The 24600-nt window shown below is 42.7% G+C and overlaps 1 protein-coding gene across 1 annotated transcript in view; it reads right to left on the bottom strand.

Annotated features, from left to right (window-relative positions):
* The window catches only part of LOC308321854 (BCAS3 microtubule associated cell migration factor-like), a gene marked incomplete at its 3' end in the record, with an annotated part of 70664 nt that overhangs the window by 18450 nt on the left and 27614 nt on the right, over positions 1–24600 (bottom strand). The window contains exons 2-4 of the mRNA XM_080772945.1: positions 3321–3412; positions 2419–2473; positions 1569–1644 (exon numbers count right to left, since the gene is read on the bottom strand). Of these exons, the coding sequence (XP_080629071.1) occupies positions 1569–1644; positions 2419–2473; positions 3321–3412 (223 nt within the window). The remainder of the gene's footprint in view (positions 1–1568; positions 1645–2418; positions 2474–3320; positions 3413–24600) is intronic.

Raw genomic sequence — 24600 nt, 5'->3', positions numbered from 1 at the left:
TGTCTTGTCTGTCTAGCTCTGCCTGTTGGGGTTACATGTTGTGCAAGATGATGTTCCATTCCTCAACTTTACACATATCACACCATCTATCAGCGCCCCCTGGCTTACAGGAAGAGGAGTGGAGCCTTCAGATAACCTCACTGCTAAAAAAGGTATTCCACCTACTTAATTTCCCCAAGTCCTTTACTAACACTATACATTTGATTGCAGTTGCTTGTGCGCAAGGTGGACGTTAGGAAGTGAAGCTTTGAAATGTGAACTGATATGTCGTAATTGTCTGACACACACACAAGAACCAGAGACGTAAACAAAGTTATTGCAGCCTTGTAAAGTCAACAGTTTGTCGGGCTGAAGTAGAGATTTGGCATGTGTGCGCACACAGACAGACACACACATACACACACATACACACTCAGACATACACACTCAGACACACACACACACACACACACACACACACACACACACACACAAACACACACGTGTGCGGCTGTGCGCACACACAAACACACACACACACAGTATCTGAAATGGGGCAAGACTTTGAGAAATGAACCATCAAATGGTTAACAAACAGCAGCCAATCACCCTTCATATCATATTTAAAGAGACTTGTTGTGTCATAATACCGTTCCTTTCCAGGGACATCTTGGGCAGGCGCCAATTTTTAAACATATGTAATTTCACTCCAGGAACAAATGAAGTGTATCCACGAAGTCAAAGATAGTGTAATGTAATTTCACTTGGCTCTAAAACAAATTACGTCGGTTTCCATCCACAGGAATGTTTCCTAAACCAAGCAAGAAAACAAATGAGTACTAAGTTCACCATCTGTGCTGGAAAACGGTCAGGGTTTCATCAGTTCTCCGGGATCTAATTCAAGGGCGCAGACGTGGTAAAGATTTAAGAAAGGGACAGGCATAGATAATATCAAAGTGTCGCACACTTCAGAGAGAAGACATGTTATGTCTTCTGTCTGAAGTGTGCGACACTTTGAGTGTGTACCAATAAGAGTAAAGAGCTCGTCTCTAGCCCGAGTTTACACAACCTAGAGTTGAACTCAAATTCTAACAACCAACATTTCGCTTGCTCTTCAGTCTGTAAGTAGGAACCGCATGCTTCAACTATTAAACCCAAAGTGTGAACCCTTGATTTGTGCAGCCAGAGGTGAGGCTGGACCATTTTTTACACTCTAGCCCCTTGTTTGGGAAAAACTGGCACTAAATGAAAACTCCCTTCAGCACCCATGACTGATAGAACCTACAAACGAATCCCATGACCCTCTTCCCCTTCATTTGGAGAACATAGACTGGATACTGAATACGGACTGAGTTGGTGAAATAAAATGCAATAAAACCCAGTATTTTTGTGGTAGGTTGTCATCATTAGGCTCAAGTTTCTGTTATGCCAGCCAACTGTGCCAAACGTTGCGATGCTATCGATTATGCTGCTGATAAACAACATTTACCCCCTGCAAACTAGTCATAAATGAACACTAGTGCAGACTGCAGATATTGCAGTGCACAGTCACCCTTCAACTTCAAATCATTTTCCGCCTGATGACTTACCGTTAAGGTCAGCTTTCTCAAATCGAACCCAAATGATTTTCTCTTTTTCATCCGTCGGAGGTGCCCCAGTGTATGCCTGAGATGAGAACCACAGAAGGAAATAAGAGTAGGTGAAAAGAATCGGGCATCATTCTAGCAGTCTGACAACATCGGGACTCAGGAGGCTAACATTAAATGTACAATTACAGTGCCATTTTTATAGGATAAACGGTAAACATTTACAGGCATTGGTTTATTTAGTGGCTGAATTGAATTCCTCATCCCAGTGGTGTTTGATTTGATCCGTTGTGAGCTCGTCTATTGGCTATATTTGCTATGAGTAAAGGGTGTCTTTCCCATTGCTTTGCCTACGACAAAACAGTTCTCATTCACAATAGCAATGCTGGGGCCTATGAGTGAAATGCCCAAAATAGGTTGAAGCTTAAGTTCTCTATAGGAGAGTGGTAAAAGGTACAGCTATAGGGCGGCAGTGTCTCAGGGGTAGAGTGGCCGGTAGAACAGCCGGATGGAAACCGCAAGGTTCCTAGTTCGATTCCGGGCTCCCCCAGTGTTATCGTCGAAGTGCCCCTGAGCAAGACGCTGAACCCCTAATTGCTGTGAATGGGTGAATGTAATGCACAATCTATGTGAAGTGCCTTGGATAAAGGCACTATATAAATGCACCATTTACCATTATAGACAATTGACAAAATTATCCATAACGTTTTTTTATAGGTTTGTACACATGGACTTGTGTCATGGCACACCGTTTGGAAACCACTGCCCTAGCCTTATCACAATAATCTTTATTGTCCGATACCGACAGTCATCACTAATATTTAGCAAAAGACTCATAAGACTAATAAGTTACCTGGGGGACAACATCTTGCAAGAAGGTAACCACACTTTCCATGTAGGTCTGTTCCCTGAAATGGCAACAAAAGAAAATATTTGTCAATGCCATAGCAGATCATCGGGCAAGACGTGCATTCGTCATAATATACTGTAGTTCAGCTAGCACCCAAAAGAAGAATTGGTCATTGTTCTAATTAATCAATGAATTAACAACAGATGAGTCGTGAAAGTATCCCGACTCGCGCGCTGATTTAGCGCTGCCAAGGGAAGACATGTGAGCTGCATAAATCAATGACATCTGTGAGCTAATGTGACAAATCTCCAATACCTCATGGAGCTTCGGAAAACCCCGTCACCACCACATCATTAGCCCATTCTGACCTGAGATCAGATCTAAAAAGGTCTGTTTGAAAATGACAGTTTTCTGAAAAAGCTATGTTTCTATGTCAGTCGTTCTTCGATTTTTCAAAAATAGCAGACCTACGAGCTCGTAGCGCGCCACTTGGTGGCACGCTATGAGCTTGTAGATCTGCTATTTTCCAATAGCTAAAGCCCGACATAATGATAACACCAAAAGCGGTTCCCGCCCAAAATGGGTTAAGTCTGTCAGACCAACATCATCACCGGTGTAATTTACACTGCTGTTCCTCGTTTCAACTCTCATGAGTTGATGAGTCACTGAATGGTCAGTGATTCATTAGCCAATAACGGATCACTCACGCGAGGCATTGACATGTGGCTTTACATTGTTTTCACAATGCTATGTAACTTCTATAATTATGTTTAGGGCTTTATACACAGAAATAAAAGAGACCGAGTTCATGTACTCACTAACTTCCTCCATCTATTTATTTTTAGTACAAATTTATTTTCCGTATTTTGTGGTTTGTATGTTCTTGTTCTGAGTGTTGTTCTTACGTGGCGGCGTGTGCTCGCACCACAACCCCTCCAGCACAGCGGCTTGGCCTGCGCGGAGAGTCGGACGACATTTTGCCCTCCTGGTTCTCAACCTGTTATCGGTAGAAAGAGACAAGAAGGCACAGGTGCAAACAGTTAACTAATCGATATAATCAACTAACAAAATAATCAATTTGAATAAAATAATCAATTTTAAAAAATAAAGATGATCAATAAAAATCATAAGAGAAAGAAGTACTCTCATTATTCGATTAATGAACCCATTTTGGGCGAGAAGCCCTTTAGCTATTGAAAAATAGCGTGGTGCAAAACTTTGAATATATATTCTTTCAAATTCAAAGTGAATGTTTTTAACTGAGGTCTAAATGGGTTAAGAAGACAATTGATAGTTGAACCCCTAGTTCAGTGGTATTCCATTGGCGGCCACAATCATTCTACAGTTGTGGCCCCCGGCCTAATCTAATTGAATACCCCTGCCCTAGTTGGTACCTGGGTTGGTACCTGGGTTTTAATCAATGTTCTGTTCTGTCATTGTTGGATGATTAGATCAAACCAATTCACATTCATCTTAAGCCTAGCATAGACTTGTGTGTGATGTGACTCATGATTTCCCCAAATCCGACTGTTATCAAGGCAGAGGCAAGGAAGCAACCCACTGTTATCAGTTGCAGAATTTGGTTGAATGAGTCTGAATCCTACGTCAGCTGACGGCACAGTAGCCTCGGAAACCCAGACGTTATTATTTCCAGGGAGATACAGTGACCAAGCACAGTGACCAAGCTCCTTTGACAACACGCATGGAATGAGAATGTAGGGCGAACTAGTGTGTGAACAGAACATCATTCACACTAAACCACTGGAAAAGATATCAAAGCAAAGCAAAGCAAAGCTACTATATTTACCCAGGGTAACTGGACTAAGCTCAAGAACTTGTTTACAGCCAGGCCCTGCTCATAGACCATTTCATGGTAGGGGTTCAATGCCTTGCTCAAGGGCACTTCAGCGGTGGTAATTTTAACGTGCCGGTCCGGGGATACGAACTAGCGACCTTCCGATATCAAGACCGCTCCGCAAACCGTTTGGCCACCGCTGCCGCTGTGCATTTTAACGACAGTGCTTTTTATTGGAGGACGACGACAAGACCTTCAATGCCGCCGTGTTAATACGCTATAGTTGCATCACTTTCAAAAATGGACAAATATGAAGCTTTGGCGGTTTTTGGGGGGCAAGAACTATAACAAAAAGAAGCAGCTGCATCCTAGTTATTGTATCGCTGCAGATCAAAGCCTGGGACCTTAAACCATTGAAATGTCAGCAAATCTGACTTTTTTATCACCACTTTTGTTTCCCCCAGCATTTGTTCAGACGTACGGTGTGACATGAACGGTCTATGAATTATCAATAATATATTAATTTGATTTATGCCAAAAATCCCAAAAGTTGCTTAATATCTCAATAAATGCTCAGAATTATGATGTGAGGTGGCTGTGAGTCGGCTCTGTGCACATCTCTTCATTCTTCACTTGACTGTACACACATGCAGTTTTCAACTAAGACGACTAAGTCCGGAAAATATACAAATTATAATAATGCCAAATACTCTCCTCAAATACACAACCGAAATAGTTTAACAAGACAGGATTGCATGATTTATAATGCAGTGACGCAAATAGCCTGCATCCTCCATCCTTAGTCTCACTAAATTGAGAAAGGAGGCAATCCTGTCACCCTCCTGGGATGCAATACTGTACTCAGTATCAGTACTGTACTCTGAAGTCGTTGACGTAGGACTCAACTAAAACCCAATACATTGAATTTGAAAACCTATTCACATCACTGATAATGTAAAATAATATAGGCACATTCATGCTTAATGCTTAGGTTTACAAATGCTGGGCCAGTAGTGGCCTGTAGTGAAGAAACAATGTACGGTATCAAAAACAGAATTCTGGTCCGAACGAAAGCAGTGGACAATTAGAATGTGAAAGTGATGGTAGATGCATTTTCAACAGACAAGACTGTGGTGGACTGCTGTCAACACTCACTACAGGCCATCATCTTGACTTCAACCAACACATTTTACATTAAAAAAAACAATAAAACAATACAGATTCTCACAAGTTAACTACACAGGCTACAATAACTTTAGCAGCAAACAACATCTGCACTTTTTGAAGTATGCCACAGCAGATATGTTGACATGTCGTAGAGAGGGTTAAACACTAAGCTCATAACAATTATGTGTATGTTATTATTTGTATAGGTTTGTATATTTGTATAGGTCTTAATGTGTGCCTGTACCAGAATGGGCAATTCCTGTACACTTTACTTTACAACTTCATGGCACACAGAAACATCTCAAAGCCATTGTATTTAGCCTTCTTTCATCTTCAGTGAGTCGTAACAAGACAAGAAAAATGTCTCTACTAAACATTTAGAAACACTCTGTCAGACCAGAAGTTCCAATGCATTTATTTTGAACTAGCTTGGATAGCCCTGTGCTTTCTTAGTAAACCATGATAAAAAAAAATGAGAACGAATCTATTGAAAAACACAATGAACAATGGCAGCTCGTGCAATCCCTATCACATGCACAGTGAAAACATAATAATTTGTTAACGTGAAGGGAGTCAAACGGCAGAAAAAAACAACACACAGCTAACACTGGGCTAGGTGGCTAAAGTTAAATTGATATTGCATTAGCTCACAAGCTAGCCACTGCTATAGTGCTAGCTGACCAAAACAACGGTGTTTTTGCTTGAATGGTGAATAAGAGCACGGGGTTTTAGAGGTTGGACACAAACTGTCACAATAGCTGTCGTTTTTTGTTTGTAAAGACGTGGTTCTATCTTACTGTTGTGTCCAGTAGGTCAATATGGAGCTCTCCCAGAATAACGTCAAAACAAACTCAACTGAAGCAAAGCAGGAGTTTACGGAAGTGTGACGCCAGACCGGCCAGCCAATCAGGACCCGTCGTGTGTTTTCATCCGACCAATGCGCGTGCGGGAGAGGCGGGTCATGTAAAGATCACAACGAGACTTACGGCTCCCGTGAGAAATAACCTCTCGTCAGGACGATGTTAATGTCAGCGCATCTTGTTGATTTTCACCGCGGTCTTTTTTGCAGCGGGAGAAACGGCTGTCGTCACCCGAGGCGGGCGCTACATTTAGAAAACACCTGTTTGTTTACATCTGGGTCTCGCGAGATCGAGCTACACATGCGTGCCTTCGTCATACGTGGTCGTGGAGGTAAAATCAACACGGCTTTTGATGGGATGTTGTCTCCATCTAGCGGAGGAAAACCATTACAGCAGACTTCATTGAGCAGTTTCATTAAAATCAATTGGCCACATAAATCATGTGTCAAATTATATACAGGTTTTTACTGTGTATTGGCTGTTTAATAAGAGGCAACACGGTACCATAGACTGTAAAAAATGTAATGGTCCACACCTTATTTCATCTCAAATAGTAAGTGTTTGTTTGTTTTACAAGAACCTTCTTCAAATAATAAGCAACACTACAGGGATTACAGTACATTAAGCCAGTGGTTCTCAACCAGTGGTCCATGAGAGGGGTCCAGGTGGTCCCCATGATATAAATGATGGAGAGTTACAAATAATGGGTAAATTCTCCTTCTACAGCACTGCCACCCAAGAGTGGAACGCAGTTAAAAAAATCACACCCGTGTGAAGTGAGGGTCGCTAATATATTAAAGTCTAACTCATGTTGATTAGGTGATGTAATCCATCCATCCATCTTCAACCGCTTATCCGTAGTCGGGTCGCGGGGGCAACAGCTCCACCAGAGAGCTCCAGAATTCCCTCTCCAGGTGATGTAATGGTGATATAAAACGAACGGTGCCAACACAAACATTAAACGCCATTAACAATAAAGAGACAATATGACGTAAATGACACATTATGACGTACATTTTTCCTTAATTTTCAATGCATTTACAAAACAAACATTGAACTAAAGACAAACATTAAACCTGTATATACAGTAGACGGAGAGCTTTGCCTTCTGACTCAGCTCTCTTTTTTTGACTCAGCGGTGCAGCGACTGCAATACTGCCCCTGCTGCTCCCATTCTCCGGCTGATCTCCTTCTCCGTCCTCCCCTCCCCAAGACCCTGAGATACTTAAACTCCTTCAACTGGTGGCAATGTCTCATTCCCTATACCTGGACTGCACAATCTATCGGTTTCCTCGATGAATCAATTCAATCCTATCCGACGACAACCAAATATTGTACGTTTTGGGTCTGTGAGGATAAAAATATCTCACCAAATTGTGGCCCGTGGCTCAAAATAATGGACCTTGATGTGAACTGCATTAAGTGATGTTCTTATTGCAGCACGTCTGTATATAATGTGACATGATTGATGTCATTAAAGAACATGACAATGCACAAAGTTTACCCTTGATGCTCAACCATGCACCTCCATTAAAGCACATGCACACACAGAGCAATCTCTTGTGTATGTGTATGTGTGTGCGTGTGTGTGCGTGTGTGTGCGTGTGTGTGTGTGTGTGTGTGTGTGTGCGTGAGCCTCATGCTGCTTAAATAACCTGATTATGTTCTTGCTAGCTAGGCAGTCATACGGTGCAATAACACAACCCAGTCTAGAGATTTCGGTGAATTCCTAGCTTCAGGCTTATTTTCAATATCCAGGTGCTGATCTGTTTCTGGGCAGGCGACCAAGCACTCACCTGTGGTGAACTCTGCATTGTACCATCTTGTCTTGGCAGGATGGATGTGCAGATGCAGCGAACCTCCTTTAAGCCTCCGATCAGTTCTTTTGTGCCAAGGACAAAAGGTAGACTCGCGCATCCATCGTTTCAGAAAGCTGCATCCCACCTGCTTTTGATAATGAATGCAACAGGATTAGCTGGAAATGCTACCGAGATGCCATTATTATGGTGATCCCCGTACTCGGTGATGTAATTGCACCTTGAAAATGGGCCCGTAATCCAGGGATTAGACACATTAACATGCTTGGAGTGGAGTAAACCTCATTTCCATAGCATTGACAGTGAGAATGTTCAGAATGTGGCGTCATGCCTCCATCTTTTGGGTTTTTTTTCCCCTTTCATACTGAAAATGAGAACAGTCTAAAAGTGAGCAATCTGAAAACATGCCTATTATAACGTTTGTGAGGATCTTCCACAAAATGTGACCCATTTCTATAAATGTCAAATTAAAATGTTATTAGGCTACTTGAGTCTGATTTAACCACTTTCAAGCTGCCGTCCCTGTTTTGGCCAAGTCATTAGAGGCGAACATTTCCAAAACAGCGGATCTACTACAGTGCGAGCTCACAAAGCAAATGTGTGGTACTATTCTTTGCCACCTGACATACGGTAAACGGTATGTAACTCAACAGGTTATAACTTATCTCGTGACCACCGCGCTCTGACTTATAAGGTATACGTTACCCATTCAAATCATATAATGGAAATAAAGGTGATGGGTCGCACACACATGCGACCCATCATGTTTATTTCCACTCAACAGGTTATGAAAGTATTCTCTTTGAATTATTTTAGAAGAAGAGGAGCTAATGCAGTTGTTGTTGATACTTTTCTGTATCAGGGCCAACTTAATTTTTTTAAAGCATTTGTGGTTGAGAACCACTGTTCTATTGACATTTTGAATCTCTCTATCTTTCTCTCTCTCTCTCTCTCGCGACTCAGCCATACACCACAATGCACTCTTCACACACTACTGACTTCACAGGTTGTCACATCTCATCTAACTTGTTTTCTATTCTTTTGTTTTTCTAACAAGTTACAATGAAACCTTTTGGCCAGTTGTGGACATGTATGTCACCGCACTTGAGCCAGTTTGTGACAGGTGTAATGACTTCAGTGACCAAAGCTTGACAACCCTGGCTTGTCTCATGTGTTATTCAGCACAATTCCAGCCCTCCCTCAACACACACAGACACACACACACACACACACACACACACACACACACACACACACACACACACACCACAGAGACAACAGAGACACAGTGGGAACCATTCAACATGAGCTGCAGTGTTGTAATTACTTTTCATTTGATGTGAGAAATTATTCAAAGTCAATGAGACGTAAAGTGTTCTTCAGTCAGTCACAGGAACTGGTCATGTTTACTTCCCCGCCAGCCCATCATTTGCTCTGTCTGTCTCCCACCCACAATTATTCTTTCTGTCTTACTGTCATACCCATTCCACCACACTGTATCACATGCCTCATTTAGCTGGACGGCTGTGTGTGTGTGTGTGTGTGTGTGTGTGTGTGTGTGTGTGTGTGTGTGTGTGTGTGTGCGCTCGCGCGTGCGTGCGTGCGTGCCCCTGCAGTGCACTACAGTGGGATTTTTGCAAGTATTCACTCTGTCAGATGGTCTAATCTTCTAATGTGTTTGTATGTACTGCAGATACATAGTTCCACTCAGTTGACTGTTGTCCCTCAGGGGTCTATACTTGGCCCCTCCTTTTCCCCCCATTGACCAATTCTCTGTCTATATGTTGGCCTGTTATGACTGGCCAGAATAGGGATGATAGGGTTACCGTTGACACGACAGGAACCATATAATACACCGAATCAACGCCTCTGAGGGCAAATTCAAAAGGCCCCATGCACGTGCAATTTGTGCGCGTGCATGTGAATCGCGTGCATGTGATTCCGCCAGCACTATTGCCGCTGCATCCTCCCAAATTCCAATACTCAAAATGTCGGCCTCGCAGTCGCTCACTCAGCACTCGGTCACTCCAGCATGGCAGATTATGGTGAAATTGGTGACCTGCCGAAATATGTGACCATCTTGTGGACTTACATACAACTTACATGGAATTAAGTCTTAAAATACGTGGCCTAAATACCGTTAGGTTGAACTCTGCTAATGAACGAACTGCAATGATTTACATTCGGACACTGACATTCTGTGATGTCAACACGATTGTGACATTTCAGCAGGTCACAAATTTCACCGTAACACCACCGTGCTGGAGTGACCGAGTGTGAGTGAGTGAGTGAGTGAGTGAGTGGTCGAGATTTGGGGTATTGGAATTTGGCTATAGAGTTATAAGGCTGCTCCCTGACACTGAATCTGCTATATTTTAGTCTCCTCCCACCGAGTGGTTAAGAAACTGTCGGACGACCAAAAACACTAGCTGGGGCTGCAGTGTTGCGTTACATTTTTCGACGGAAGCAAACAGCTGTACCTACTATTTGAAATAGTCTCGCACAGGGCCCTGCAAGCTGTGGCCACTGGAGCTTAAGCTCCACTAAGTCCCATTGTTAATCAGATGATGCACTGCAGCTGTGAGCAAAGAAGACAACTCCATGATTCTGATTCGGTTTCATTCATTCATGTGAGTCCGTGGTCTTCTTCACCAAGCCCATGCAGGCAGCAGACCAGCACAGCAGGAGGCATGGTTCTCATCAAACAAGTGGAACATATGCTCCAATCCAAGTGCCTGTCCATGGGTTAGCGTGGGTTCGGAAGACCCACATTCACACGCACACACGTGCGTCAGACAGCAGGTGAGGAGGCTGATTAAGAAGTTAGTCAGATCAAGGAAGCTTATTATTAGAGAAGGAAAGGAATTGGTCACGTGACTGGGCTGCGCCATGACACTTTCATGGGAGCCAAATCTCACACCGGAAGGTTAATGAATACATGGCAGTGAATGGAGACGGCTGGACCAGCTCATAACAAACATTGTTTCTGAACAATTGAGACTTTTGTACTATAATCGGTTCAGGAATATAAAAGAAGACATATCACAGGTTGTTTTCTAATCACTTTCTTTTCGATGTGCACAGAGTGCACAGTATATCATTTTATTTGAGGATCTAAATAGCAGCAGGTATCGTTTCTGTCTCGGAGGGATCGCGAGATTTGACTGCCACACAGGAAACGGTGGGTCTCGCGACACTTGGTACGTTCAGAAAAGATGCTTTGTGCTCTTTAGATTCCATATAAGTCTATAAAATTACACAGTGTACACATCGAAAAGCAACACAGCAGCCAATAATATGTTACATGTCTTATTTTCCAGAAGAGATTACTTTACAAAAGGCTTGTTCATGAGCTGGTCACCGAGCTCTCATTGACTCCAATGCATTCTGCTGAACTTCTGGGTGTAGTTTGGCTCCAATGAAAGCCTCCATGGAAGTCTCATGGCGCAGCCCAGTCACGTGACCATGTCCTTTCCTTCTCTAAGCTTCCTTGAGTCAGACGAGGATCAGACCTCTTCCCGGCGACCTCCAGTCACATGCGGCCATGTCGATGACCTATCACAGCCCCAGATGAGTCTACAGTGTGGCGTGTGTGCATGCGTGCGTTCGCACATTGTTATTCGTCAAATAAGGAACTGCAGCTTATTATGGTTAGAAATGCATCAACGGTCTAAATTAAAAACATATACTATGCTATAGTATAGACAGTATAGTGGATTGCCACTATCCCTTAACAAAAAGTATTCAAAAACCTGGATATTTGCCAGGCTAATAGAAATAGGGAGAATGTGCTGCAGTGTATGTATGCTCTGCTCTGTCCATTCAAACTTGAACTCCTGCCATCTGGTAGGAGGTTCAAGAGCCTAGGAGGAAGCACCAGCATGCAGGCTGTCTGTCCAACAGTTTCTTTCCCCAAACCATTAGGACACTGAACGCTCGCCACATACTGCCCCCAAGGCCAACGTCCTGAGAGATGAATAGCACTTTACACACATATACTTTGAATGCATCAGCACTTTCTCCTGCCAATGTTGTCTGCTCCTTTTACCTTTTTAATGTTTTTTTTAAAAGGCTTTGCCTCTTTTTAACGTGTCTATTGTTTTTAAATGTGAAGCATCATGAGCCAGTGTATATTGTGGAAGTGACAATAAATCTGATTGATTGAGAATTTATATGAAGTTTGAAGCGACTTCTGGAGTGTCCCTTCAATCTACTGCTGTAAACCTATTCACTGCTGTATAGTGACAAATCAAACGGAGAGGGTATACGATCTTCCATATTGTCGCTGCTGGGTATATAGAAACCTTATCTGTTTCTTCTAAATTAATGCCATAATTTAATTTGACAGTTCAAAAGTAGTAATTTCTGCTATTGTCAAGTTTTTTGAAAAATGACCGTAAAACCATAGATGTTTTTCTTTACCCCCCCTAAACATTACAGTTTAGGACATTATGGATAATTTCTGCTCCAACAGTGATTTGCACTGTTGATTTCATCGAGAAAAACTGGCGAAAGATGTTCGTCGTCTATACCGATTTTCACCAACGAAAATGAAATTAAACACTAAGCTATGATGACAAAAACAAAGACTCAATATATTGACAATTCTGTCAACAAATAAGACAGAAATGTTAGGGAGGGACTAGTGGAGAACAAATCCAGTAGAACTAAAAGAAAAGTCATTGTATGCTTGATTGTGCTTGTGAGCTTGTAGATCTGCTCTTGTAGATGATCTATTTTCAGCATGCAACAAAGTGTTTAACCGGACATTACGACGCCATCAAGGCCCACCAACATGCATTTTACTTAGTCGACAACATCAATTGTAGATTTAGTCGACTAAAATCTTATAGTCAACTAAAACTAGACTAACACTAAAACATTCAGTAGACTAAAATGTGACTCCAACTAAATGAAAATGTATTCAAAAGACTATAACTAAATCAAAATGTGCTGTCAAAATCAACAATGCCTCTCTGATGTAAAATGGAATAGTTTTTTTTCATTTGTGTGTTTTGATGATCCCACCATTGTATGTAAGTCTTAAATAAGTCTCGTGTCTTTTATTTTCAATGCACAATCTACAGTATGTAAAGCGCCTTGGATAAAAGCGCTATATAAATGCACCACTTACCACAAATTAATTCACACCTGGGAGATGGCCAGTACAACAACAGTCTGAGGGATCCATATAAACTCATAAATATAACTATAAATGAGGTGTGTCCCTTGCCCTACTACAATAGTACTACATGCAAGGACACTCAGGCCCACCCTCGTTAACGAAACGAGGAAGTCTGTTTCAAGTCTATTGAGTGGTTTGCCATATATAACCCATTTTGACCTGAGATCAGATTCTAAAAATGTCTTCTACATCCTGACAGTTTTCTGAAAAAGCCATGTTTCTATGTCAGTCGTTCTTCGATTTTTCAAAAATAGAAGACCTACATGCTCGTAGCGAGCTTGTAGATCTGTTATTTTTCAATAGCTAAAGCATAACATACTGCTAACACCAAAGGGGGTTCCCGCCCAAACATTGAGGTTATACACAGCACAGAAATAAGTCCCATTTTCAGCCAGGTGCAGTGGCTGTAGCAGTGGCCACCTCTGACCACATGAGGGCAGTGTGACTCTAGTGCTAGAACGTCCTACAGATGCCAGCCTCTTTGTTCTCCTGCCAATTTCTGCAGCCTTCTTCTCCTTGTAACATGAGAGAAGAGAGAAAGACAACAACATAAAAAAAAATGTATCCCCGGGTTAAAATAAATAGCCTTTCACAGTTAATTTAATTGACTATTTTGTACAAATTCGAGGCAATGCTGCCTCTCCCGCAACAGCAAACAAGAATAGCATTGCTCGGGCAATCAGTTGCCACGCCAACACAAAGACTTCAGCCTGCTTCTATCACAACAAGAGCCACCACAACTGAAGTTCACACAGTACCGCACACATACTGTACGGACGCACGCACACACACACACACACACACACACACACACACACACACACACACACACAGTCTATAACCTCAGCATAAAGGAATAACACGCACATTCTCGGTACAAAGGATAAGGAAGGATTAAGAAAGCAGGGAAGGCAAACATAAAGAAACAACATATTGTACATTTGAGGATAATTATGTCACTTTGCAGAGTAGCTGAACAGTCAGCGGTGTATGGGCCTATACTATAGCGTACACGTATAACTAAATGGCTCATACTGTATCATTGCTGTCAGGTGGAAACCTCATATGTCCAAAACTGTTAGTATTCAGGATTTCAAATTCAAAATTGGCAGATCTATAAGATGTTTCACTGTACATAGTATTGCATTTCTGTCTGTCATTAATTGTTTCAATGAATTGAGTACATAAGGACGTCACCATGTGGAAACAAGCCATAGTGCTTTCTTGGGATTCATTTAAATCCTCGGAGAAGACCTTGAATTGAACTGCACTTCCCTGTACTTGTTTTTTTTTTCTCCAGCTAATAAAAGTATTCAATCAATCAAAAGCCTACCAATTATTACTTGCGCGAGCAGAGGTACTGTTTTCGGCTGCGTATGTCGGTGACATGCACCCTCGGGCCAATCGGGGCGTTGCGTGCGTACGTCGGTGCGTCGTTCGGCCAATCAGAGCGCGAGTTGGCAGCTTTTTGTCATACCAAAGACGGTAAAAAATAAAAATGTGACCCAATGGCTCCATGCTTGCACTCAGCAGGATGTCTCGCGTTGCCAGACTGTTGCCTCTCGCAATTTCCAAATGCTTCCATCATACAGTCTGGAGCAATCTATCATGATTAAAATATAAAGCGGAAGTGGAGTCTCCCCACTTCCGTCGCGCAAATCTATCCTAATAGAAATAGAAATCATCTAAGCATATATATATATATAGCTTGTTGCTTAGCAGAAAAGGAAATGCAAAAATAAAATGTAAAGATATTTTAAAATATATTTCCGTGACCGGAAATGGCAGCTTCCGTTACTCAGCTCATGGGGGCTGTAGTTCCAGACTCTAGATAGCATTCCTTACTCAGCTCATGGGGGCTGTAGTTCCAGACTCTCTATAGAGCACCGAAGTCCTGACGTAAATCGCTCATCCCTTTGATTCCCCTGGTTCGCGGAAGCAATTTCTCTATGGAGAATAACATGGGCTCATCTTAATATCGTCTCATATGAGCGCTGTGGTCCAAAAATAAACAAGCTGTCTCTGCATTGTTGTCGGGGAGGTGTCTCTGTATCGTTTGCAACAGTCAGTCACTCATATATGATACAGTCTGTTTCTAGCGAGAATGTAACTAATTCAGTAGCAGTAACATTAGCGTTTTCTCTCAGTCAGTTGATTCTTCATATCCATATGAGTGAAACGGCCGGGGTGACGTGTTTATTTCTCAAACACAGTTCTTATATGAGGCGATCTAAAACCCCCCTATGGGGATTACAATGGAAATAAAGAAATGCATGAACCTGTGTATTGACGCCCTCTATACTGAAAGTGACGTCAGACTTCGGTGCTCTATAGCATTGGGAGATTGTGGAATAGTTGTCTGGCTATACACGAGACTATAGACACAGAATAACTCTTCCTACTTCCGGGCTGCTTCCCTATACTTCCTTAATTCACAGGTGTTGCCGATGATACTAATTGAGGCTCTGTTCCATTTAGTGTGCAGTGGTTCTCAAACTTTTACATTTCAAGAACCCCCATAATATAACTCTGAGAGTGTACAAACGGAACCATCGTGTACACTCTCAGTGTTACACACCCGTACAGGGCCATTTGGAACCCACTCAAGTCATAACACCTACAAGGACCTACAAGAAGTACACATTACAAACACATACATAGGCCTACAGTATTGCTGTATAATCAATGTTACATTTGGCCAGAACCTACTACAATATAACATTTTTCCCCTGCTATATTTGTGTGTTTTATGTGGACTGGGGGGCTGTGATAGGACACGGCGTGAAGGACATGTTCACGTGTGCAGCGCTCAGTGTGTTCAGGACGGTGACTGGAGGTCACCGCCGGGAAGAGGTCTGATCCTCATCTGACTAACTTCTTAATCAGCCTCGTCACCTGCTGTCTGACGTGTGTGTGTGCGAGTGTGTGTGTGTGTGTGTGTGTGCGTGCGCGTGGCGTGTGACACGCGCATGTCTCTGAGTGTCCGTTGTAGGTGTTGCTGTTCTCGCCTGTCCTGCTGTCTCCAGCTGTGCGTCTACCGCCCCCCACAGGCAGAGGGAGGTTACCCCACGCTGAACTGTTTAATTGTCTGCCTGTCCCATGGCCACCGGGCGTGTGTGTGTGTGTGTGTGTGTGTGTGTGTGTGTGTGTGTGTGTGCGCACGATTATTCCCACTGTGCAGAGCAAGACACGGCCTGTGCAAGCATTTATATGCGCGAGCACACACACACACACACACACACACACACACACACACACACAGACACACACACAGGTCTGGAGGAGAAACCTCTCCTGCCATGCTGTGTGTGTGTGTGTGTGTGTGTGTGTGTGTGTGTGTGTGTGTGTGTGTGTGTGTGTGTGTGTGTGTGAGTGTGTGTGTGTGTGACACCATAATATATGAACAGAATACAATAGACTTCATTTCCCATTTGCACAAGTGAAGTGCATATAGGGAATTTTGGAGCTCAGCATTAAACAGAAAAAAATCACCGAAAATGCAGGTAAGACAGGGGGAAAAACATACAATACTATAGGATAAAATACTAGGATAAATAAGTACTTTAGTCTACCTAGAAACAATGCAAAAGATTGCAATTAATCTATCATGACTCTGTCATATTGACTATATATATATAACGTCCTTAACCTCTCTGTTTCTTCCTCTGAAATCTCCCTTCCTCATCCTCCCTCTCTCTCTCTCTTCCTTCATCAGTGTCTCCATCATTCCACCTGTGTGTTTTTGCCAGACCAACACTGTGAGTGGTCCACCATTACAAATGCACTCAACATGCATACTGAAACATTTGCACACCACTCATCCTGATGGTTGGAGCGTGCCAAAACGTTCACAAATGCGCACGCACGCACTCATGCGCTGCACGCAAACACACGCATGCACGCACGCCCGCATGCACGCACACAGCAGGCATTGATTGCAGTAGCTGCATATTTGGTATATAAAGTACTGTATAATGAGAAGATAACTTGTTGTTGTTGATTCATATAAGCCTCTCTGCGTGCATTCGTTGAATAAATAACTACCGTGTGATGTTTCCGCATGCAGTCGTAAACATTGTCAGACCTACATAAAGTTCAGCAGTGAGATTCTAGCCTGCTCACTGAAACTCCCCCCAATTCATCACTTTAGATTTTGTGACATTTATTGACATATTTAGTATTGTTGACAACACCACTTCATGTTCAGGTGGAAACACACTATATTTCTTTATTACTTATTTTAAATTTATTTTAATGTACTTCTGTTTGAATTTGATCACAGAGCAAAGATAGGTACTGTACTGTAGGCCAGGGGTGAGCAACTTTGAAGATGGACAGGGCCACTATAGTTCCACACTCACTCCAGAGGGCCACTATAGTTCCACACTGACTCCAGAGGGCCACTATAGTTCCACACTGACTCCAGAGGGCCACATTTGCATAATGCATAATACTGTCGTCTCAGTAGATGCAGATGTACATTTGAATTGAAATCCTGAACATTTTGTTTCGCTATTTTCTTATTGGAATCCTGAAAAGTAACTTCAAATGCATTTAGTTCTATAGGTTACTTATGTTCACATTATGAACTTAAATGCAAATACATTGGACAGAAAAAGACAAAAAATCTAATACTAGGCATTCAGCTAATACTAATATAGACTGTCACTGAAGTATTTAAAGTGAAGTGCGTTGTGCATTGGATATTAACCCGCAATTAACCTGCAGGCCGCAATAAATGAAGGCGATTATTTAATCGATTAAGCCTGATCTGTACTTGCGTCATCGTATACATACGACAGTGTTGCAGGCTCTAAACAGCTGATGTACTTGTAAATCAGTTATTTTCACCAAACGATGGTGTGTACGATGGAGTATGAATTATTTAAGAATGTAGCAGACCACTAGTCAATTATTTCTGCCTAGAGTGACATTCCCAAAATAAGGATGTTAGGTTAAATATGGTTAAACTTGTTCTTTCACAGATAATGGTTAACTCTCCCTTGTCAATATAAACATACTCTGTCCCTGTGGGGGTTTTAGAGCTGTCTTATGGCAGTAATCTCTGCTGGGTAACTACTTTTATCCATACAGTACTATACAGCAAAGTGGGGTCCGGGGACCCCCCCCAGGGGTCCTTGAGGGGTTCCCCAGCTAAATGATAGTTTGGAACCAAATGGACCCTTATGGGTCTGTAACTCTGAGAGTGTGCACATTTGTCCGTTTGTAATTAAGATTTGATTTTACAATTATGTATTGGGGTCCCAGAGATATAGAAGTGGCATTAAACCATTTTGGGCGGGAGCCCCTTTTGGTGTTAGCATTATGTTATGATTTAGGTATTTTTGAAAAATCAAAGAACGACATAGAAACATAGCTTTTTCAGAAAACTGTCAGGATGTAGAAGACATTTTTTAATCTGATCTCAGGTCAGAATGCCATTAAATAAGGGTCCGTAGCCTAATTCAGGTCAAAGCGGGGTCCCTAGAGCTGTAAAAGTCTTCTCTTATGGGGCTCCTTGGCACGTATTTTCAAATGAGTATCATTTTGGGGGCCCTTGACATGAAATAGTTTGGGAACCACTGCTGTACAGCACTTATTGCTATACAGTTTTTGTCCATTGTTCTGTAATCATTTTGCTGATATCCTTTGCTTATTTTAGGACATTTTATAATATCTTGGTGATATGCTTTGTTGTATTTTGTTGTATTCATTCATCCCTAAAAAAACAAAAAAAAAGTTAATACAAGAAAGCAATAATAACCTTTCTTTATTTTTATTTTATATGTATTTGATGTAGGCTATTACCATGTGTTGTCCTTGCTTACTGTAAATCGCTCTGGATTAACAGTGTCTGCTGAATGCCTAAATTGTAATTGTAAATTGCACTATAACTATTAGGCTACAACAGTACAGTACAGTACAGTACTCTGAGTACAGAACAGTACAGTACAGAATACAGTACAGTAACTACCACAATACAAGTATAGTTGCACAGCTCAGTTCACTTTTTTCTAAATAGTCTGTCTGTCTGTCTGTCTGTCTGTCTGTGGATCAATGGATCATGCTTTGGATCAGCTTCACAGCTGAAACAATGGAGCATCACATTACAGTAGATAACCTATAAAATAACAAAGCTATAAAGTAACAAATCTGGAACAAAAGGAGGGTGAAAGCCAGGTATAAAGTATAGTTAGGTCAGTATCCTAACCTATAAGTACATGTTGAGTTATGGTTGTAAATTGCGTATATGCACATACAGTATGAGTGCATGCATCATAAATCATCTTTATAATATAAAGATGATTTATGATGCATAAATGATGCATCGTGATGATTTCCTGCATAGAAGTGTATATTTGTACTGTACGTCTCTTGAAAATGGTGGACCCTGTTCTAAACGAGTGTGATGAGTGCTTATTGCTTAATCATTTTTGGCTATACTGTAGTTCCCATGTAAAAGAGATGCAGTCTCAATGTGTTTTTACTGGTTAAATAAAGGTTAAATAAAATCATGGTGTGTCCACTGTCCACACAAACAGGTGTTGTATTGACTTGTGCTTTCATTTGAAATGTACCCATTTTGCATACTGTGAAATAAAATTAAAATTCAATCAGGGCGCAGCTTGCTCAGACAAATATGGCGGCCGCATCGGGGCATCGCTCCGATGAACAGCCGCGGTCAACGCGGTATCATCATGTATACTGTATGTATTTACAATATGTGGATATAGAACTATGGCGAGGAGGACCATAACACTGCAGTGTGTGTGTGTGTGTGTGTGTGTGTGTGTGTGTGTGTGTGTGTATGTGTATGTGTGTGTGGGGAAGGCTGAGTGGGATTTCATAGTGTGCCTCCAGATGCGGATCAGAGAGACGCAGCCACCCCAGGACCGGCAGGCCACGGGGGATGAACTGGAGACTGGACATGATTCTTAGTGTGCGTGCGGTGTGTGTGTGTGTGTGTGTGTCTGTGTCTGTGTGTGTGTGTGTCTGTGTGTGTGTGTGAGAGAGAGAGAGAGAGAGTAGAGAGAAACATGATGGGTGTGTGGGGGCTATTGGTGGGAGGTGTGTGACTTTGGGGGAGGTAGTGGTTGCAGTAGGATGGGTGGTTTGTGTGTGTGTGTGTGTGTGTGTGTGTGTGTGTGTGTGTGTGTTACCAGGCAGTGTACTTCCACGCCGGGCCCCGGTCGGCCCCATAGTAATTACACACTCCAGTGGATGGACTGGGAGGAAAATTGAAGGCCTGGGCAGGAGGCCCCAGCTGCCTCACACTGCCTCCCCATCAGCCTGCTGATGATTGAGCCTGGCTCACACGCACACGGACACACACACACACACACACACACACAAACATGCATGCATGCATACATGCACACGTATACCAACGCATGCAAAACACGGACGCACGCACGCACGCACACACACACACACACACACACACACACACACACACACACACACACACACACACACACAATGCCATGCTCACATCCACACATGCACCTTTACTCGATTACACTTTAGTATTTGCACTGTCTCACTCAGGCTCTCACTTTCTCATTCTCTCTCTCTCTTTCTCTCTCTCTCTCTCTCTCACACACACACACACACACACACACACACACACACACACACACGCACGTGCGTGCGCACACACAAACACACGCACACGCAGGACTATCCTCAGAGGAAATGCTGCTTTGTGTTGCAGTAATGAGATTCTCTCAAAGCCAGCCTTATTTACCAGCCCAGACCTGTAAAGGCTAGGAGTGACTGATAGAGGTGTGTGTGTGTGCGTGCACCTGCGTGCGCGTGTGTGTGTGTGTGTGTGTGTGTGACGTCCAGTGCCACCTACACCCGCTTCCGCTCAAACAAGGGTGTGTGTGTCAGGACCCATGATGTCAGGATAGTGATATATGATGTGACATGACATGAGAAGATGATGTACTGTGATAAGACATATCACATGAGTATGTATGATGATAAGATGATAAACGATGATATATGATACTGTCGCATGCCTATTTCAACCTTTTGAGCGGTGCATCCGCTCCATGACGCAGCTATGTGTGTCCATCCGTCCGTCCGTCCGAGTACGGACAGCTGCAACACCTAAAATGGCCAGTAGAGTGCAGCACAGAGTGGCACAGAGTACGCTACAGTAACAGTAGCAGCCCTGGGCGCGTTCCACATGGGGGTCTGGATGTTGAGCACAGTAAGGAACAGTAACTATAACAATGAATGTATAGTTGCACCGCTCAGTTCACACAGGTGTGATTTCCATCTTATTAATGCCCTATACTTATAGTCGTATACACGAGTGTCGAGCAAAAGTAGTGACAATAGCTGGGTTTTTGTTGCTGTTTTCACCAGTAGAAAGGTTCAGCTCTGGTGGCGTCTGTATCTCGAGGGAAGGCAAGCTTATGTGACACAAAGATTGTGTGTGTGAGAGAAGGGGACGTTCAGTTAGCCAATCGGAGGCAATGTAAACGTTTGTTTTTTTCATGCCCAATAAAGCTCCTTTGAATTTAAGTGGTGATGAGTCCCGGAAAAGACGCGCTGTGATTGGCCAGTAGTCACTTGAGTGGCAGCATGCCTTCCGCACTTCCGCTTGACTTCCTCCTTCCTGTCAAGGTATATATTAAATGGAGGTACGGTCACCGACGTCATTTTCGCTATCACGCAATTCCAGACGGCAGATTCGTCGCACCATTGGAGCCAAACTGCACCCGGAAGTTCGGCAGAATGCACTGGAGTCAATGAGAGCCAATGTGACCAACATTATTTATGAATGACTCTGTAAAGTAATCACTTCTGGCAAATAACAGAAGACATATAAAACATTATTGTCTGCTGTGTTGTGTTTCGATGTGTACACTGTGTAATTTTATAGAGGTATCTAAAGAGCAAAAAGTACTTTTCTGAACGTGCCAAGTATCGCGAGACTGCCCACCGTTTCCTGTCTGGCAGCCAAATATCGCGAGACCCCGGAACAGGGGTCCACTATTGCAGACCATTTCCTGAAAAGTGCCTAACCGTATTGGACATACAGTACAAGGCTTCCAGCCGGCAGCAGCAATATGATAATTATGATTATAACTTTACTTTTACCAAACGGTTACTTTTCAGGGTATATGGACAAAATAACCCGTGTTCCAGTGGATCCAATGTAGTTATCGTTTAGTCACATGTTCTTGTTAATACTTTTCATTGGCTCAAAATTTATAAAACCCACAGACAGACACACGTTCACATTCAGACATGTTTTCAGAAGTACTAAAAATAGCAAAGTATAGATAAAATGTAGGAGCCAAACAGGGTATATAGATTTTGCATATTTCTTTGAACATACTGTATTGTGACATATATTTATTGGAAATTGAATTATAATATTTGTCACTGCAAGTAAAAGCATTTTAAAGGCGCAGTGAAACGGAAATGGTGAATAACATGAAAATGGTGTTTCCACATGAAACACCGGTCTGAAGTTTCTGAACCAATCAGAGTGTCGCATCCCTTCAGGCGATGGGACGGTAGCTAGGGACGGTGGCTAATGCTATGCGCAACAGCGTGGTGTTGTTTGTTTATAAATCAGACGGTCGCCCAGCACAACCAGTTTACTGTTATGTGGCTTATTTCTACCCTATAATGTTTTCAGAAACATATTTTAGCGTGATGATTAAGTTGAAACCGAGTAATACACTGTCTGAATGTTATCTTGAATGGAAATAAAAACGGAGAAATCTGTAATCAGAAGCAGCTGTGTTGCATGGATGCGCAGACATGGGGAATTAAACATGTGAGCTTCATTTTTATTGGCTTTTTTCGATGTGTACCTCTACACGTCATCACGCAGCACGTTTTCGTTTTAATAAATAAATAATACAATCGTTTTTATGGACCTTTGATATAAAAACACACAGAAATGAGAATTTTCCCATTGTTTTGGCATCCATTGTTAGGTATGCCCATATGATGACCACGGATATGGTCTAAAAGTGTGAAAAACTTATTTTTCATTTCACTGCGCCTTTAAACTTGAGCATGCGTTTGATGGACACGAGTCCTTTCAATGTGTGCGTCATGCCGTTTCTATATCTCCCTGGCTTAGCCTGTCGGCTGACCGATGTATCGGGGATTGTGGGATCGGCCACAACATGACACATGATACAGTATATGCTAAAATGATATCATGATAATAAACAATGATGAGTATGATATGACATGACAATGGGATGATGTGATGTGATACAGATCAATACTGAGTCAAGTCAAACAAAAGGCATGTGTGTGTATGTGTACATACAAGTATACTGTATTAGGTTATGTTTAAGGGTGACTCAATGTTTACTGGTAGTCCAACAGCATATCTGTGCATGCGCGTACGTACGCACGCACGCACGCAGTTTGCTGAGATGAAGTCCTTCGGTCTCTTACATTCATTGGTTGCAGGGGAGGGGCAGCATATGAGCTGTTGTAAGGCTGTGGTGGTGAAGGAGAGGAGAGCACAGGAGAGGAGAGGGGGAGGAGGCGGGGGAGAGGAGGCGGGGGAGGAGAGGAGAGGAGAGGGGGAGGAGGAGGAGAGGGTGTCTCTTTGAGGATTCCACGCCGCTCCCCTTGCCCGCTTCTTTGAAGCTGTTCGATGACCGCACGCACAGGGCACATCACCACAGGAAGGACATGTGTGTGTGTGTGTGTGTGTGTGTGTGTGTGTGTGTGTGTGTGTGTGCGCGCGCGTGCTTGTGCGTGTGTGTCTGTGTGCACGCGTGTGCATACATTTGTGTGGGTGCATGTATACAGTGTGTGTGCCTGTGTACATAGGCTACTGTAGGGATGCATGTGTGTGGATGTGTCATTTGTATACAGCTGTTTCTTTCATGTCATCAAGGTTGCTCCCGCTCTCCCTCCCCTGTCTCACTCTATCCGTCTGCTTCCGTCTCTATATATGCTTCTCAAACTGTGGGCCAGGACACCCAGGGGGGTCATACTTGTTAAAGACCTCACGGTCCAAACGTCTATTTATTTCATATGTTCTTGCTCTATCGCTATAATTAAAGGGATTGTGACCAAAAATACATTTTTGTAAAAAAAAAATCTTTTGTTTTCTGAGCTCAATAGAGCGTCGCAGTCCCGCTCCCTCGAGAGACCCGGAAAATAATTCCCCGTTCATTTTCCTCATTGTCTTACTTTGTTGTCATGATTTGTCACAACTCACTGGCTTTGTCGACGACGCTTATAAGGTCTTTAAATAAATACTTTTTGAAATGTCTATGGGAAAAATGCATAGGGAATTATTTCCTGGGCCTGGTGTCGTCAAGAGAGGGGGCGGGACTTCAACGCTCTATTGCACCCCAAAAA

The sequence above is a fragment of the Protomyctophum bolini genome, assembly GCF_963924005.1.
Source record: "Protomyctophum bolini genome assembly, chromosome: 9".
In the NCBI taxonomy this organism is placed as follows: domain Eukaryota; kingdom Metazoa; phylum Chordata; class Actinopteri; order Myctophiformes; family Myctophidae; genus Protomyctophum; species Protomyctophum bolini.
Note: the sequence above shows the minus strand (reverse complement) of the source record. Positions and strands in the feature narration are given on the sequence as shown.